Below are 18,638 nucleotides of genomic sequence, written 5' to 3'. Positions count from 1 at the left end.
CATGTATCTGCAGTACGTATTATGTCCATCATCAAAGATGATAATTAGTCATACCAATTAGCTACTTACAATAATATAAAAATACATGAGATAGTGTAGATCATAGTTTGTGTGTTGACTTCCAATTTAGTGTTTTTCATCACAGGCCGAGCCAAAGTGCTTGCATGTGCCTGGGGCAATATTGAGGGAAAGGCTACAATAGGTTTATCCGCTCGTACAAACGGACAGCAATGCATCCTGGTAGCATACGTGATGCAGCGTGCATAAAAAGTCATAACACACTTGACTGACACGAGGGCATTCGTATAGAGAAAAGAACTAAATTTAGATATAGATTGTAGAAGAGAGAGGTTTATTTAAATTGTTTTAGCTGAACATAGTCCATCCACACATTTCCTCTACTGCTTATGCCACACGACAATGATTCAAATGTATGATTTTAAAAGATTTTAGACATGTATCTTTCACAACAATATTTGGTCAAATTCTAAATTGAACAATGTTAGGGGCATTCAAATTCAAAGGTTCCACTGTACTTGTGATTAATCACAATGACCAATTCTACGTTAGCCTTTCACTAAATGTGTTTCATTACTTGTGCTGAATAATTAGAATCAATTGGAACATCATGTAACAATATGAAAAATATAAGAAAGAAGAAATAAAACTATGCTTAATGTATTCTGTGGGGCGATGTCTGGGATGGGTGGTGGTGTTGTGTATGGTGGCAGAAAAATACAATTACCTGTAGTATAGGAGTTAAGTTGTCAGAGCAGGATTAAAACAATAGCTGCATATGCAGTATATCTTATATAAATTTGTATATTAAGACATATTTTGTGCATGTATGAGTGTTTCTATTGTATATAGCCCATAGATCCCTTGTAACAACTTCAGTAGTAGAATCCCTGCGGATACGTGTCTGTGTGTGTGCCCGCTCTGCTCGGGCTCATTAGCAGTAGCAAAAGTAACACATGGCCTGGGGCACACACAAAAACATGGCACATTCTCATTTTACCACACACACTGACACACACATGCATACGTGCACACTCACACATTCACACGCACGCAGACTGAGAACACAACAAGCCTAACTTGTGGAATATTTTTATATTGCTATGCACCAGTTGGAGCTTGACTTTTTAAAATGACAGACAATATATTTATCTTCACGCATTAATCTTTTGCATGTAATTTACAATATAGCAAATTATTCTTTTAAATCAATGTGAGGTACCAAAGTGTAGATGAGATGCACATCAAAACACACATACGAAAAAAAAAAATAAATACTGCCAATGCACTGCAGATTGTAATTAGTGTTGCGTAGTGTTGGTGCTAATAAATAAATCCATCCATCCATCATTTGAGCTGCTTATCCTCAGAAGGGTCACGGGAGCGCTGGAGCCTATCTCAGCTATCATCGGGCAGAACACGCTGAACTGGTTGCTAGCCAATCGCAGGGCACATATAAACAAACAACCATTCGCATTCACATTCACACCTATGGGCAATTTAGAGCTGTCAATTAACCTCGCATGCATGTTTTTGGGATGTGGGAGGAAACCGGAGTACCCGGAGAAAACCCATGCAGGCACAGGGCGAACATGCAAGCTCCACACAGGCGGGGCCGGGGATTGAACTCTGGTCCTCAGAACTGTGAGGCAGACGCTCTAACCAGTCACCACCGTGCCTAATAACTATATTAACTAACTTATTATTTTTATTAATAATATAAAATTTTTTTTGGTTCACAACCATCATACTTTTGCGTTAGTATGGACATTAATTTTAACCGATTAATTACACCTCCACTTCCCTCCAAAATTATTGGAGGGAAATTCATTTATTTTTGCTGTAGACTGAAAACATTTGGGTTTGACAAGATGAATATGAGACAAAGCTAGGGCTGTCACGATTGAATCTTTTTAGAATCGATTATCCTCTAGATAACCCCCCCCCCCCCCCCAAAAAAAAAAATACATACAATTTAATTATTCTTTACTACTAATATGCATTTTATTATCTTTTCTGAGGGCTGGACTTATATGCTTAAACTGCATGTATCGGTACTTAGTGTATAGTATAAACTGGCCAGAATTTGAGACAATATTTGCCTTTGCTAAACGGTTAGCATTCACAATTAGCATTAGTGCACTAGTGATAACCATTTTAGGTAAAAAAAAAAAAAAAAAAGAATAAAAAGCTAACTAACATTCAGCTCACTCATACATCTTATTATATGTATATTACACATCTAATAGGGTCTTAAAAATCATTTACAGACGCTCTTCTGTCGTTTTTGGCAAAGTTTATCAGTGGCCCAACACTGCAATAAATGTCTGTGTGAAACATAGGTTTCCGCGGTGCAAACATGGTTCCAGGTGGAACTGTTTTTTTTTGTTTTTTTTTTGGTCCTGCCGGAGCTTCAATTCTCTTTTTGAAGTCGACTTAGCAAAGTTATTACATTTTTTTCCCCCAGACCATCAACATATCAATTTAATTTCTGGGTATTTAAATCTACATGATACACAGCTACAGTATGTAGTTGCAAATCCTTTGTTTGCAACAACTGCAACATGGCTGTGACCCACTGACAGCACCAAACCACATTTTTTCTTTTGGGATGCTTTTCCTGGCTTTCGCCGCAAAAATAATAAGGCATGCTCTCACCAATGTGGTGCCCACGGGCCCCCGGTAACCCCCAAGGACCACAGGAGTAGCTTGCAAGCAAGTTCCAAAAATAGCTCACCAGTGATGATTACTTAGGAATTTTGTAGAAGTGATTATTTGAAAATTGAAACCCTTTAGAAATTTACAGAAAAAAAGTGTGGCATATTGGTTTTGATTTGTTTTCTAGCTTTTTAAATCATTGTTAATTATTGTGCGAAATCATTAACATGATTACTTTCTTCACATAGAGTAGATGAATATCATCAATTATTAATAATAACATTTAATTAAAGGTAATTTGAACAAATTAGTGAACTCTAACCCTGCTCGACAGGTTTAAATCTGTTGTTTTGAAGCGCGTTTATTCATTATTGTTTTAAATATTACTTGATGTTTACAAGACCACTGAGAGAAAGTTAAATATTGGACAAACATTAGCTACTTACACAGTAATGCACTATATTTACTCTCATTATCTACTCCAGTGACATTTTGGACAAACTGTACTTGTCAGACTAGTTTTGATGTAACATACTTTTATTTAAGTATTTTTGTTAAGAAGCTTTTACTCCATTACATTAAGCTACTTTTAAAATTTGCATCAATCTATTATTGCTTGGTCTATTTGTTTTGGTTTGTCAGACAGAATTCTGCTCTGGGGACTGTCACATTACTGTTTTCACCAATCACCAATTTCACCCCAAAACAATAATCTTACTCGAAAACTATTTTTGGCTACTTTGCCCACCTCTGACTACTGAAAGAAAAAGATGCCTTGTGACCTTTTAATTGAAAATGTTTCCTGATGGTTGGTCACTTTTAAACTGTACATCAATGATTGAGTCAGTCAGTTAGCAGTATTATGCAAAAATTTTAAAAAATTAGCCTAATGAGCTCCATGAAATTGATGACAGGTGGCACATGTGCTTAATGTACTGTTTAATTTTCGAGGTACTGTAACTAGTTTCTCAAGTTGAGTGGATAGAGTGAAAGTGCACATTTCAGGCTTTCAGACAATAATCAAGCTGACAAAAATCCAAATAGCAACATAAACACAAACTAATGGGTTACATGCAGCGGTTTATGCATGAACCAACAAATAGTGACACCTTCTGCCTTGTGAGGAATGTTTGCGATGGTGCAGAATGGTGACAGAAATTCGCCGAGCGCACGGCATTGCAGATGTTTCAGATAATTACAGTCACTGTGGCTCCAGATTGCCTGATGGGTATTATGTTCACAATCACCTTGAAACACCCCTACTTCTAAAAAGCGCATGCGGCATAACCAACATTATTTAACAACAGCAGAATGTGTGTCTTACCTTACAGCTGTCGCTCTACCTTTGGGCTTGTTGGATACCTGTTAACAAACGCAAACACGTATTTTAAAATATTCTGCATGTTAATACCATGTCAATATTAGCATGCATAAATTTGGCATGCCTGTGTTTTAGAAAAGCTTGCAGGTGTGTAATAGGAGCATGATTGACAAGCATGTGACCGCTGGTGTGTATGTGTGTGTGCTTGTGCATGCATGGCTGGATGAAAAATTGACAAGAAACTGGAAGTTGAATGATAAAACAAAAATATGTTTTCTTATAAGTGCCATATACTGGAGTCCATTATACTGTCAACTGTCTTTATCCAGCACTCCATTCTCTGTTATCTCACTAGGGTTGCAGGTGTGCTGCCTGGCACCTATCCCAGCTGACTTTGGGCGAGAGGAAGGGGGAACAACCTGAACTGGTTGCCAGCCAATCACAGGGCACATGAAAAAAAAAAACAACCATTCACACTCACATGCACCCCTAATTTAGAGTTTTCCATTAAACTGCCATGCAAATTTGATATTGTCATATGCTTGGTTGAATTAGAACTGCGATTGTCTGGCAACCAGTCCAGTGTGTACCCTATGTCTCGCTCTAATAGGGTCCAACTTAATTGTAACCTTAAAATGGATTGCTGGATGGATGGTTGGATTAGAAATCAATTCAATTCAAAATGAGATAAAATGTTAATTACAAATTAATTACTTTAATTAATAATAGAGGACTTTCTGTTAAGAGTCCCAACTGTGTTGTTTAAGTAATTCACAAAACAATTAAATTAACCAATAAAAATAAAATTAATTAATGATCAATTATACATGAATATATGTTTAGATATAACTGTCAAACAGTCACTTTTGAAATACGAACACATTCAAACTTACTAAGCGTATGCAATGAAGTAAATTAGCAATATTAATAATACAGTAATTCTACACATAATTTGAGTGGAATAATGGAAGTCATCATCTCAATCAGTCAGTTCTCTACATGGCTACATCAGTTACACTAACAAAAAAAAAATAGTTCATTCAGTTTTACAATTTATTCATCTTCATCTGTTAATTAAAATGAATTTATATTCAGTCCCTTTACTGTCTCTCAAGGAATGATGAGATTATCAGCACCAGTGGTTTTGTGGTTCTGATAGCTTGAAACTGAGCTACAATCTTGAATAATAAACCTTGTCAGCTCTGTGGCTCAGGGAGATTTGCAGGGTTCATGAAGAGGACCTGTGTGGTAATATATCCCGCAAGGGTTTAAAGAACAACACGGGCTGCAATTATTCACTAATTCCACTAAACATGGCTGCGGCATGGATGACAAGTCATTAGAGATATTTGCTCTCAAGTGGCACAATTCGCATAGGCTTTGTGGCAAATCAGAATCAGGTCTCTTCCAAATGTGGATACAAATCCAATATGAATTGGTTATCTGCCAAGGAAGGCAACTGCAGTGTAAATGCATTAAATCGGATATAGCCAGTCAATGTGAGCTTGATGTTAGTAATCCCTCGTTTATCGCGGGGGTTAGGTTTCGAACCACCCCAGCAATAGGTGAAATCTGTGAAGTGGTTACCAAATATTTTTTGTACACATTTTGTACATTCTATGCATATTTTAAAGCTTTATGAACCTCCCCAGGCTCTTATTAATCCTACCCATATTCCTATTAACCTCTACTGTACTCTTATAAACACTTTCTAGCGTCAGTGGTACTCTACACTATCACTACATTATATTCCTTATGTGTGTTTCAATTAATATTTCTTTTTTTTTCTTTTTTTATAGTTTTAGGCTGTTGTTGTTTTAGGTTAGAAAGTTTTTTTTTACCACAAAAAATAAAACCATGCACTCAAAATCCCACGATATGGCGAATTATGTGCAATATGAATATGAATATGAAAAAAATCCTGTTGCACTCAATCCGCAATATCTGAACTCCAATATAGCGAGGGATCAGTGTACACCAATTGCATCCATGTTTCCCTGAACAACAAAAAAAAAAACACCCATTGTAATTGCAATTTAAAGATTTTCAATTCGGGTGGAAGCACGCTGTGATGACATCTCGGCGCATCCAGTAAGAGAGACGGCGGTGGAATGATTTCAGAGAGAAACTACAGATTTTCTGGGAGTTCTACAGTATGGAAAAGAAAGAAAGGAGAGAATGGCGAATCAATTATTAATGTGGTGTCACAGTGTCCTGAACTCTGGGAAATAAGACAGATGCTGTAGCGTGACATGGTAAAAAAAAAAAAGGTACAGCGATGGAGGGAGAGCTCAACTTGTGCTATTGCTATTATTATTATTATAATTATAATAATATATATATATATATATATATATATATATATATATATATATATATATATACAAGCACAAAGCCTATGCGAAAGGTTGTCTATCCCCCCCTTGGCGCAGACCGGTCTGCCAAATTGGCAAATACGCCCAGCGAGTCTTCCGTCTTCATGAAAATCAGGATCCGCTGGCATTGGTGCCCCGCTGCAGATGCGCTGTCTCCAAAATTAAAGCCCTAAAACTGTGTAAGCGTCTTGAGATTACTTTAGAAATGAGCTTGGTCATTTATACACACTCAGTGGGACAGAATATTAGGTACACAGGAACGCTCTAAAGGTCCAATATTGCTTATATTTGATTGTTTATTTCAGCGATTATTATTAAATCATTGATGGTGTAGTGTTTCATCAGGGCACGCAGTGTGGGTTCAGTTCCCACATCAGTAAGACTGCAAATGTGAGTGCGAAAGGTTGTCTGTCCCTCCATGCGCCCTGTCTTGGACTGGCAACCAGTCGAGAGTGTAGCCTGCCTTCTTCCCAAGGTCAGCTGCGATAGACTCCAGCTCCCTGAAAGTGGGTGCATTGAAAATTATGTATTTATATAACATTTTAATTGTACATTAAAGTGGTGTAGCGCAGACGCATTGCATTGCATTGTTTCTACAACCCCAACTATGTGACGACTTAAGCTAAGCTACAGTATATTACAGTAACAAAAATATTAAATAGCTGATGATGACGCTGTGCAATTCTATGCCACTGCAAACTACATTAATAATAATCCTACTGTGAGATGAACAACTCTCACCAAAAGTGATAAAAATAGTATATTAATACATTCTGCAGGTGTCTGATGAATGTATACTAAGTTGGTTGCTAAACCCTGTGCTTGAATAAATATTTTCCAGATACCTGTGGGTGCAAGTCATCACCTCAGTGTTGGTGATTCACTTACCGCCAGACAAAGCGCCTTCGACACAGCCTTGAACAACAACTGAACGGTGACTTATCTGCATTTTATAACTAAAAACATGGTTCAAAATCCTTCATTTCTTATACAACGCTTATCCAATGCTTGTTTTGCTGAATACATCCATTTAGTTCTTATTTAATTAGAGTGGAATCAGCCATATTTTAAACATGAAAGCTACTGTTACTGCTACTGGTTATGGCTACCCAACCTTGGACATTACTGTCTATATTTTCTCCTGAATTTGTTGTGTAACATGTAGACATTAGTGGTATCGGTATTACTTTCCTATGTCTACAAATATATAAGAGATTATTCTATTTACACACCTGCTTTGAAGCACACCAAGTCCCTTTTACAGGCTTTATTTGCACTTCAATTCAATGAACGTATTGGTTGAAGCCTTTTGAGATATTTGATATACTGTATGTTGGCTGTAGTATGAGCTGAGCATCAAGCTTGATTCGACCATCTGTTACAATGAATTTATTTTTCAAGGTCAATTAAAGCAGAGGTGGGAGTCACATGCGCAAGTCCCAAGCAAGTCTCAAGTCATAACCTTCGAGTCTCAAGCAAGACACAAGTAACTGCGGGAAAAGAATCGAGCACGTCAAGTCGAGTCGCCACTAAATTACAAGCAAGTAGAGTCAAGTCATTACTTGGTTTAAGCAAGTCGCAAGTCAAGTCATACAATCTTGCGCCAGTCGCAGCATATATTGAAGTGGCAATAAAAAAAAATTTACACAAGAATTTCCCCATAAATCATAACATTAAAAAAAGTATTCACACCTTATAAAAGTTAAATGAACAACAACTGAGATTATGATTGATTGAATTTTTTTGCACTGAATTGTTTTAAAGTTGTATTTCAAACTCAATGCAACTGAACTTTATTTCTGAACAAACTATGTGGTGTACTTTGTGATGACAGCATTGTAACTCCTACGGTTCTTAAGAGAACACAATAAGGCAAAAGCCAAGGCTGTTTTCTGTTGATGAAAGAGAATGAAAGAGATTCATAATTAAATTGCATTATCTTCGGAGCTCCTTCAATCGTTGTTCATGCAGGTGGCTACCTCACACTGGCAAGTGTGCAACAACGCAGACTGAGTTGCCAGGTTGGCGCCAATGACCCTCTAAAAATGTTTCTTACTTAAAAAACTTACTTAAAAAACTTACTTAAAAAAAGGCAAACTGTCTCAATTAAAATACCATTTTCCAACTCTAAACGAGATGCCTTGTCAACTCAAAGTAAAATCAATTCTCTTGGCTACCAAGTCTAAAGTCAAGTCTTTTTCAAGTATTTGGCAAGCAAGTCGCAAGACAAAACTGGCAACTTGAGTCGACTCGAGTCAAGTCATTTGACATCTCTGAATTACTTGATCTCCATTTCAAAATGCTGCTGCATTTCTTATGAAGATACAATTATATTGTTGTAACATGTACAGTATTTAATTCAGGTGACACTGGCACACGCATAGTGAAGCATGAGGTGTTTGTATTTTCTAATGATAAAGATAATTAGATTTTTTCAGCTCCTACTGTTGTAAAGTATTTATTTGATGTCATTGTGGTAAACATAAACCAAATGTAAACAAGCATTGTTTTTATTATTATTGGAAGCTACAGAAGCCAAGACTAAAACATGACATCTTTAAATAAACATCAACTGATATTTTAGTGTCCAGAAGTTCAGCTTTTAAGAGTAACATCTGCACTGACTCCAGGTTAACACAACATACTGCGAGAATATTTTCCAAGCTGGTCCACCACCTCTGTTGACCATAAAAACCGGTGATTAGGGACACTTTTCCTTCCAGTCCCATCCCTCCATTTATTGACCAGGTATCCTGTAAAGGGTTATGGCACGAGCTGAAGCCTATCCCAGCTGACTCAGGGCAAAAGGCAGACCACATCCTGCACTGTTTGCCACTCAATCACTGGGGGACTGTGAATTGGTCATTGTGTATGGAATCGATCCCACAGCAGTCGCGTGGAAATACGTGATGTGAACTGCAACAATACGATTGGTGAGTTAGTCCGAGCCAATGGAGCATCCAATGATTTTGAAGCTGGAATTGGTAAAATGTTGATTCCATTAAGGAGGGGTTCTTGTAGAGAGAGGAGATGAGGGTAAGAAGGGCAATGGAGATAATATTACACACATTAAATGTTACCTCTGCAAAACAGTGCTGCTGAATGTTACTAGGGACTGTCTTATTCCTTGGTGGGAGACCAATTTCTAGATATTTTCGTTAAAGGCTAAACAACGTAAACAGTAGCTTTATTGTTCCTCCTATCATTTAAAGTGTTACTTGTTATGAACAGTATATGTGAGCCACACAACCATAACAATGAACTGAAGAGGGGTTGTGAACACAAGTGACCCTCTATCTTCTTAAACAAAGCAATATGACCCCTGTGTTAGCACAACGCGGTCTTCAGAAAGTATGATTATTTTGCATAGGGCAGATTTAGAGGATATTTCCCCTAAGTTGTGTACATTTTTACCAGCTGCAATTGAACTTTTATAGAAAGCCAGAGCTTTTTAGTGTGACCTTGCTTTGACCAAGGTGATCTGTCATCACAGAGAGAAATGTGCAGGGAGCTAGAGACAAAGGACATTCGTGCAGTGGTAATTGGGTTGGTGTTTTTCTTTCAGCTTTTTAAAGTCACCAGGAACATCTCTCGTCTTCCCTACTCTCTCTTTCCCTCTCTCTCTCTCCATCATGCTTCCTCTCCTCTCTTTCTATTCTCCCCTCTTTCCTCTGCTCCTTCTTTCAATTCCCTGCCCTCCTTCGTGTCTTTGCTCAGTGCAAAAACATATTCATCATACTCCTCTGCTGCCCTCACAGTGCCGCGCCACAGAATACTAATGACAGTGCGTGAGAGGCTGCCAACATTTGCGCAACACACAAGCATCTGTGTATTTGATTATGAATGTCTGTGTGTGTTGTGTTTTACTTGAGGCTATAAAAGCTTACTAATACACCATGCACTCATTTGCTATAAGCCTATTAACTGCATCCACAGAAAAAATGCCACTGGATTCATGTCAGCCTCTTTCTCTTCTTGCGTCTCAGCATCCCTCCCGCTCTTCATCTCCTCCTGTCTGCACTGTTATCAGTATGTCTGCTCCGTCTTTGTCTCTCCAGTTCCTCTTTTTACCTTCTATTCTGTTTATTCTTCCCTTATCCATCTTGCACTGTCACGCTGGAGGCTTAAAGCAATAGTTCAACAACTTTGAAGCTATGCACTTTATTTCTCAGGGTGAGCCAGGGAATGATTTGCATATAATGTCTGTGGGTTGTATGCAAAGATGCAAAGTGTGAAGATAAATATCAAGCACCTCGAGTTCCGAAAATAAAAATACCATTCAATCTTCCCAGCAATATTGTCTGACTCACATCCTGATAAAATGGATAGCATGCAACACCCTGAGTTATACATCAATCTTAACCATTTTAACAGATGTAGTGCAAGTGCAAGTGTATATAAAAACTTGGGGGAAGACTTCTGAAGTGCACGTTAGCTCCTCTGTAATCAAGCATATATAGATGACGTGATTATGGAACCCACTTGTCACAATGCTGTAATTAACCGAGCCACTTTCAGCATGATTACCAGAGCTAAAACCTGCCAGCATTTATAACTATCTTGATCACCCCATAATTATTCAATCAGAGGGGCAGTTAAAAAGAACGAGAGGAATTGGTAAATTTTCATTAGCATTTGACGGACTCTTTGATGAGCGCTGATGTGAGTGCGAAGGGACAGTGGCCCGAGCCCCCACTGGCATCACGAGTGCACAAAGATTGTGATTCGTGGAGCGCGAGCCTCTATCACACTTCTCATACATATTCAGTTATTTCTGTGTTGCAGCAAGGTTATTTTTGAATGAATGTGCAAAATTATATGGAATTCTTTTTCAATATTTGAATGCTTGGGGATTTCACAGATGCATACACTGTCTGAACAAAAGTCTTGGGACACACCTCATGATCAATTAAAGAATCAAAGATGGTCTGCACAATTTTTGTTTGTTTGTACAAATCAATGCCTCTAATTTTGTGGTAACAATTTAGCAAAAGGTACTTTTCTGTGCAAGCCGTGACTGTCCAAGTGGCCAAAAAGGTATGGTTGGAGGAGTGTGGTGTGGAAGAATTTGAGAGCCTTATCCTCAACCACCATTAAAAAGCTTTGGAACAGCGATTGTGAGCCATGAAGGCCCTCTTTTTCAACATCAGTGAGCTCAGGATGAAAGAACAAAAATTCCACGGCAAACTCGAAACTGCACAGCCAATACTCGCAAATCTAAGGAAATTAAAAGCTGATTGCAAAGGTATGCCTGATTCAACTGATGACAGGAGAAAGGAAATTAAAATTAATTGAATGAACAAATCAGTCCAAAGAAGAACTGGTTGTAATTGAATGGAAGATAAATGGTGGAAAGCGAGAGTGACAGCTAGTATTGATAAAGGGATAGGCTGCAGACTATAGAGGCATCTCACCTGTTGCTCTGCCTCTTCCTCATCACTGCTGATCTTTAGGTCATCCTCCAGCATTCTGCACAGAAACAAAATAACATGTTTAATTCTAGGCCTGACCTCAACATCTGTTTGAATTAGCTTAAATACAGCACACTGTTAGCTGATATTGCCTTTAAAATGTTGTCCTGGCAAATGGATTAATTGCATAGCCAAAGTAACACTGGCTTATGTTAGGGAATGATGAAGAGGACGGTCGATGAGGCATAGCGGTACAAAGAAACCAACCAGATGTTCAGTTTGGAGAGAGAAGCCAGATTGTTTTTTCACCTGCAAATGTTCTGTGTTCACAAGTGCTGACCTGCTGCCAAAAATTCTTTGGTAACAAGAGAGTATGTTGAGAGAACAGAGCCTTCTGAGTCAGAATTCAACTTCTAATCAGTTGCTTTCACCCTCCATTTGCAGCAAAAATAAAATATATGTACAATATATAAACACAACATGTACTTGTGCTTGTGCTGGTAGCAAATTATTTTGTATTTATGTGGTGTGCATTGGCAAGTTCCCATGTTTTATTGCTTTATATAAACCATCCACGCATGTTACTGTTATTTTAAGATAGCACTGCTATTGTTATGACAAGAGAATCCCCTAAAGGGATTTTTACTGCCTCACGAACTGCTCTCTTCACGGCTCTCACCACTAAAAAACACTGCCCCAGTGTTGTGGTGTTTTCAGACGGGACCGTGCGAGTCGTGAATGAGTGAAGCGCAATGAGAAAAGCTTCACTGATAAGGGCGCAGTGCAGCACATAGGTGATGATAGATATATTTGGATGAATGAAAAATGGAGCCACACTTTATTTCATAAGAAGGCACAGACGGGTAGCGTGAGATAGGGAGGTAAGATGGGGATGATAATGACGGGGGAAGTGGAGGACAGGGACCCAGGAGGGAAAATCGTGGCAGAGGAATAGAAACATGGAAAATAAAATAAAATGCAAGCAAGAATGAGCACATGTAGTTAATCTTAAACCAAAATTGGCAAGTGGGTTAAAATATGCCTCAAAAGTCAAATAATCTTGGAATTCAAACCACCATTTATCACCAGAATTCAGCTTAGTCACCATCTACTTAACTTCACAAGAGTGTTTGACTTTTTCTAAGCTTTTTGTGAAACTTACTGTGACAAATGATGTGGCTACTCAGTACAACACGAGCAATAAAATTGATGAAATATCTATGACGTTCAAATCAATTCCATCAAGCAGATGCTAACGTAAATAACATGGCTGAAAGCATGATGGCTAATGAATCGCATATAAACGACCAGAGAAGCTGGCCAACAATTTGCACATTTTTACTGCAATGAAAACATTTCACAACCAGCAATGTTGACTATCAGTTCCTAAACAGTAACATACCAATAGGCAACCACAAAGCTCAAAATATTGTTGTTGTCGGCCGGACAGACATAAAAGCCTCATTCATTCCAGCAATATGTATAAAATGCTGCTAAGTGACCTTATTGCTCTGCAAACACATTCCTGTTACCACTCCATTAGTGTCTGTCATGCATGTTCAAAGGCCGAGTAATTTACGACATAAGCGCCTTTGGATTTTTGTGCAGTGAACTACTTTTCACATGGCGCAAGGACACGTTGTCATGCGGTTCCGGGAGACATGCTCAGTTACCACCATACTTTCTGCTTTTCATTTGATCCTTTTATATTTATTGCATCGAAGTGTTGGTCATACAAATATTTACTATATTTATTACTTTACTAGGTGGCACGGTGGACGACTGGTTAGCACATCTGCCTCACAGTTCTGAGGTGGCGTTTGCATGTTCTCCCCCCGTGTCTGCGTGGGTTTTCTCCGGGCATTCCAATTTCCCCTCACATCCCCCCCCCCAAAAAAAAACATGCATGGTAGGTTGATTGAGGAGTCTAAATTGCCCTTAGGTGTGAATGTGTGCGCGAATGGTTGTTTGTTTATATGTGCCCTGCGATTGGCTGGCGACCAGTTCAGGGTGTACCCCGCCTCTCGCCCGAAGATTGCTGGGATAGGCTCCAGCACACCCGCGACCCTAGTGAGGATAAGCGGAATGGAAGATGAATGAATGAATTACCTTACTAGCGCAATAAGCGTAGGTTAGTGATAGGGGTGTTATAACTTACGTACTGTACAAATTTGGGTTACGTTGCCACTGTAGTTGTACTGTACTTGTATGGCATGATAAAATAGTACTTTGCCAAAAGTTATTAAAGGTTTTTGTGTTTCGTATCAGTAATCAATTATTAAGCACTAATAGTCACATGCATACAGAAGTGTATTTCTTTGCATATTGTATTGTTTTGTAGCTTTATAAGGGATTTTCTTTTTGTTTGTTTGTTTGTTTTTTTGACACACTCCTATAGCTCACTCCTAAGTAATAATAATACATATGGAAATATTGGTGAACTTTTGCTTGTTGCCTCAATAACTACGTATGTTGTAATGGCTACTGTAAGTTGATTTCCTAGACACTAATGATAAATATGAATGCCTTATTCTGTTTCATTTAATTTTTCCCAATTTGGACTCCTAACTCCTGTTCACAAATTGACTTGACTTTGTTTGTCGTTGCAGGATGTTTGCATTATCTATGGGTCAAGTCCTCTTTAGTCTCATTTTTCAAAAGCTGTTTTTGACACATTGGAGCAAAAGGTCATGGTAGAGAATAAAGACAGAAAATTCAAGAATCTTGGTATAAAATAATAATCAAATATTGCAAGTGTTAACATTACACACATACAAACACCTGTGAAGTTGCAAAGCAAAACCTTTCAGTTCATGGATTTTGTTGAGAGATGGATACTTACTGTCACTTCCAGTTTACTTTCAGTTTCGTGCAAAACTTAAACAAATATTAACCTCACTAGAGCTCAGTTCAACCAGCAAAAAAACAATAAGTCTTCTTTTATGGTTTTTTTCAGCATTATGTAAAAGAACGAAAAAAGCTATTGAAAAGATTAGCCTTAGAAGCAAATAAGAAGAATATACAAGGAAAATTACAGTGAAGTAAACTGACTCATATTTAAAGGTTTCATTTGTTTAGGTCGATGGTGCCTTTTGTGTTTTCCAGTGTTTAAATTCTTTTTACACTCATGTAACAGTTTAGTATTATTCGTGACATGACTTTCAAATTTCATTTCATTTTCAATGTCATTTGTCAATACATTTAATTAAGTCTCTTTTTATGTATTAGAATGATAGTGGCCAACTACTTTTCAGACTTGTATAGCCATTAAGTATGATAAAATGTTGCCTGTACCATTATAAAAGGTTTTATTGTACATTGTTTAATGAATTGGAAAACCATACGAATCCCTCATTAGCAGATGGGTGTAAAAAGAGAAATTGATTTGTTATTGATGGCCTATCATTGTAGGAAAAATGCCAGCTGGGCAGGCATGTAATATGCTACATCCTATTACTGTGGATTGACATTTCATAAACTTTTCCACCTGAACATGATCACATTCTGAATGTTATTAGGCTTCTGATAGGGTTACTGTTCCAAAGCACAAGTTGGACATTTAGTGGCTTTAGCGTAACATTAATTTTGTAAAACAAAATCATTAGGCCTGTGTGGTAGATTTACAAGCAGAGATCCCTGCCTTTCCAATCCCACCCAGCCATGAATCTTGCGGTGTTGCTATGCGAGTGGAGTGGGCTGCAGCCAGAGATGTTGCAATATGCCCCTGGCTCACGTTAAATTAATGTAGCTGCACTTTCCCGCTCTGATCCACATAATCTTTTTTTTTCTTTTTTCCTCTCCCTCTCCTACCAACACTGAATTTCATCCTAGAGTCAAAGTTAATTTTACCTTGAGGGAAACATTGGGTCAGAAATCATGTGTGTTTATGTGTGTGTGCGCGTGTGTGTGTTTAGAGGGCTGGAGGGATACTTACGACTTTTGTGGTGCAGTTGGTGGTTTTGCAGCTGGCTTGCTCGCTGATACAGTACATCGCTCTGTAACACAATAAAGGTACTATAATCATTCAGAATTTGTTTGCTGTGTGTGCTGATTTGTGTTTGACAAGTAGTCAGACTTTTAAAAAAAAAATTCACCAGTTGATTTCCTCAGTGAATCTATTCCCTAATGTTTCTGTACTTTATTGTATAATTTCTTCTTCTTCCTGTTTATTGCTTTTGCCAGCTCCTTTTGTTCCCCCCAGTTTCCTTTGCTGACTGTGGCATCCACATGAGTCAATTCCCTGCTTTCATGCCTCCGAGACATATTTTGTTGTTACTTACAGACCCAAACATGATGTTTTGTGTGCACATTATTTGTTTGAAATGAATCCTTGATTTAGAGAAGGGAGAGTCCTGATAGGTTACAGGAAAATCAAACATCAATCTGTTCTCTTCTTTCTGCCTTTAACAGTGCTGCTGTATAATTGTGGTTAAGTGTAGTATGGAGAGCTGCACTGCATCATACTGACAGATGTTTTCCCCATTATGATGTAGTGCAGTTCTTACACCACTGCCACCTACAATAACTATTGTAAAAAAATAATACTTCCTTAATTAAAACTTAGCAGTTTTTACTTTTTGATACAGCACTTGTCATGATTCTCTTTACATTTTCCCCCTCCCAAATTGTATCACATATTTCTTTAATTTCTTTCACCTTTTGTTTTACCTTTGATTACAACTTGGAATGTGCGTGTGGTACTACTGCCTTTCCGGATAAACACTGGTGAATGTTGATGACTCTGCAGCCAGCACGGTAGCTTTGATGCTGGGAAACTTACTCTGGGTGTTGTAGCTTGAGGTCATATGCTGCGACTCCTAGGATAAAAAAAAAAGATGAAAGGAGTGGCGAATGCGTTCAATGAATGAACTATCAAAGGTCATTATTGATCTCACAGCATTAGATAGTTTTCTCTTTGTTAAATGCCAGAATAATGAGAGAATTATTTTTTGGGGGCAATTTTTCATTACTTTCTTCAAAGTCAGAAGTTTACATACAGTAAGATTACAGTGCCTTTAAACAATTTGGGGAAATCCAAATGATGATGTCATGTATTTGCAAGCTTCTGACATTTGAGTTAATTGGCGACACACTTGTGGATGTATTTGAACTAGGCAAACCTGAAACACTGCGTCTTTGTGTAACATTATGGGAAAGACAAAATAAAGCAACCAAGATAACAGGAAGAGAATTGTGGACTTGCATAAGTCTGGTTCATCTTTGGGGACAATTCCAGATGTCTGAAGGTGCCACGTTCATCTGGTCAAACAATTATATGCAAGTATAAACACCATGGGAATATTCAGCCACAATACCGCTCAGGAGGTTCCTTTTCCCAGACCTGTACGTGCTTTGGTCCAAAATGTGCATATAAACCAAAGAACAAAACCAGAAGACCTTGTGAAGATGCTGGCTGAATCTGGTAAGAGTGTGTCCATCCATCCATCCATTCATTTTCTGAGCCGCTTCTCCTCACTAGGGTCACGGGCGTGCTGGAGCCTATCCCAGCTATCATCGGGCAGGAGGCGGGGTACACCCTGAACTGGTTGCCAGCCAATCGCAGGGCACATACAAACAAACAACCATTCACACACACATTCACACCTAGTGGCAATTTTGAGTCTCCAATACATGCATTTTTTTGGGATGTGGGAGGAAACCGTAGTGCCCGGAGAAAACCCACGCAGGCACGGGGAGAACATGCAAACTCCACACAGGCGGGGCCGGGTTTGAACCCCGGTCCTCAGAACTGTGAGGCTGATGCTCTAACCAGTCGTCCACCGTGCCACCTTAAGAGTGTGTCATTATACATAAATGAAACGAGTACTGTTCTTTACCAACATGGGCTGAAAGGCCACCACTCTGCCAGGAAGAAGTCATTACTTCAAAAGAAACATCAAAAAGCCAGATTACAGTTTGCAAATGCACACAGAGACAAATACATTATTTTCGGAGACATGTCCTGCTGTCTGACGAAACTAAAATTAACTGTTTGGCCATAATGAGCATCGTTACATTTGGAGGAAAAAGGGGTAAGCTTGCAAACCTGAGAAAACCATTCCAACTGTGAAATACGGGCGTGGCAACATCATGTTGTGGGATTGTTTTGCTAAAGGATGGATTGGTGCACTTCACAAAATAGTTGGCAAAGAAGAAAGAACATTATGTGGAAATACTGAAGCAACATCTCAAAACATCGGCCAGGAGGTTAAAGCTTGGGCGCAAATGGGTCTTCAGAATTGACAATGACCCGAAGCATACTGCCAACCTGGTTACAAAGTGGCTTAAGGACAACAAAGTCAATGTTTTGGAGTGGCCCTTATCACAAAACCCTCATCTCAATCCTACTGAAAATTTATGGGCAGACCTGAAAAGGCATGTGCAAGCAAGGTGGCTACCAATCAGCTATAGCATACACTAGAAATTTTTGCTACTGGTCAATAAATCACAAAACAGTTTAAATCTTGAATACATTAGAGAAATGCTAAGAGAATATAAATACACACTTACGTATATAAACTGCTTATGATTGAGCATTTTAGAGCTTTTCCATTTTTAAATGATCTTTCTTGCACTGTACGTTTGTAGTAATTTTAGTGTCTTTGTTTTTAAATGCTTTCAAACTGTTGCCTCGCCTTGCCTTAGAAACTTGGCTCAGTTACACTAGTTCTGTGAGGAGGAATGGGCCAAACTTCCTGCTCACTATTTTCGAGAAGCTTGTGGAAGGATATCCAAAAAGTTTGACTTAAGTCATACAGTTTAAAAATAAATAAATACATAAATAAATAAATAAAAATCATGTAAAAAAAATAAGGCGGCACGGTGAAAGACTGGTTAGAGCGTCAGCCTCACAGT

The 18,638-nt window shown here is 38.4% G+C and overlaps 1 protein-coding gene across 3 annotated transcripts in view; it reads right to left on the bottom strand.

Annotated features, from left to right (window-relative positions):
* aff2 (AF4/FMR2 family, member 2) overlaps window positions 1–18,638 on the bottom strand; it is a 153,631-nt gene that overhangs the window by 31,547 nt on the left and 103,446 nt on the right. For all 3 annotated transcript variants that reach the window (XM_061686251.1, XM_061686252.1, XM_061686253.1), the window contains exons 7-10: window positions 16,564–16,600; window positions 15,718–15,778; window positions 11,787–11,841; window positions 4,001–4,038 (exon numbers count right to left, since the gene is read on the bottom strand). In XM_061686251.1, the coding sequence (XP_061542235.1) occupies window positions 4,001–4,038; window positions 11,787–11,841; window positions 15,718–15,778; window positions 16,564–16,600 (191 nt within the window). The remainder of the gene's footprint in view (window positions 1–4,000; window positions 4,039–11,786; window positions 11,842–15,717; window positions 15,779–16,563; window positions 16,601–18,638) is intronic.

Source organism: Phycodurus eques, chromosome 9 (assembly GCF_024500275.1).
Source record: "Phycodurus eques isolate BA_2022a chromosome 9, UOR_Pequ_1.1, whole genome shotgun sequence".
In the NCBI taxonomy this organism is placed as follows: Eukaryota; Metazoa; Chordata; class Actinopteri; order Syngnathiformes; family Syngnathidae; genus Phycodurus; species Phycodurus eques.
Note: the sequence above shows the minus strand (reverse complement) of the source record. Positions and strands in the feature narration are given on the sequence as shown.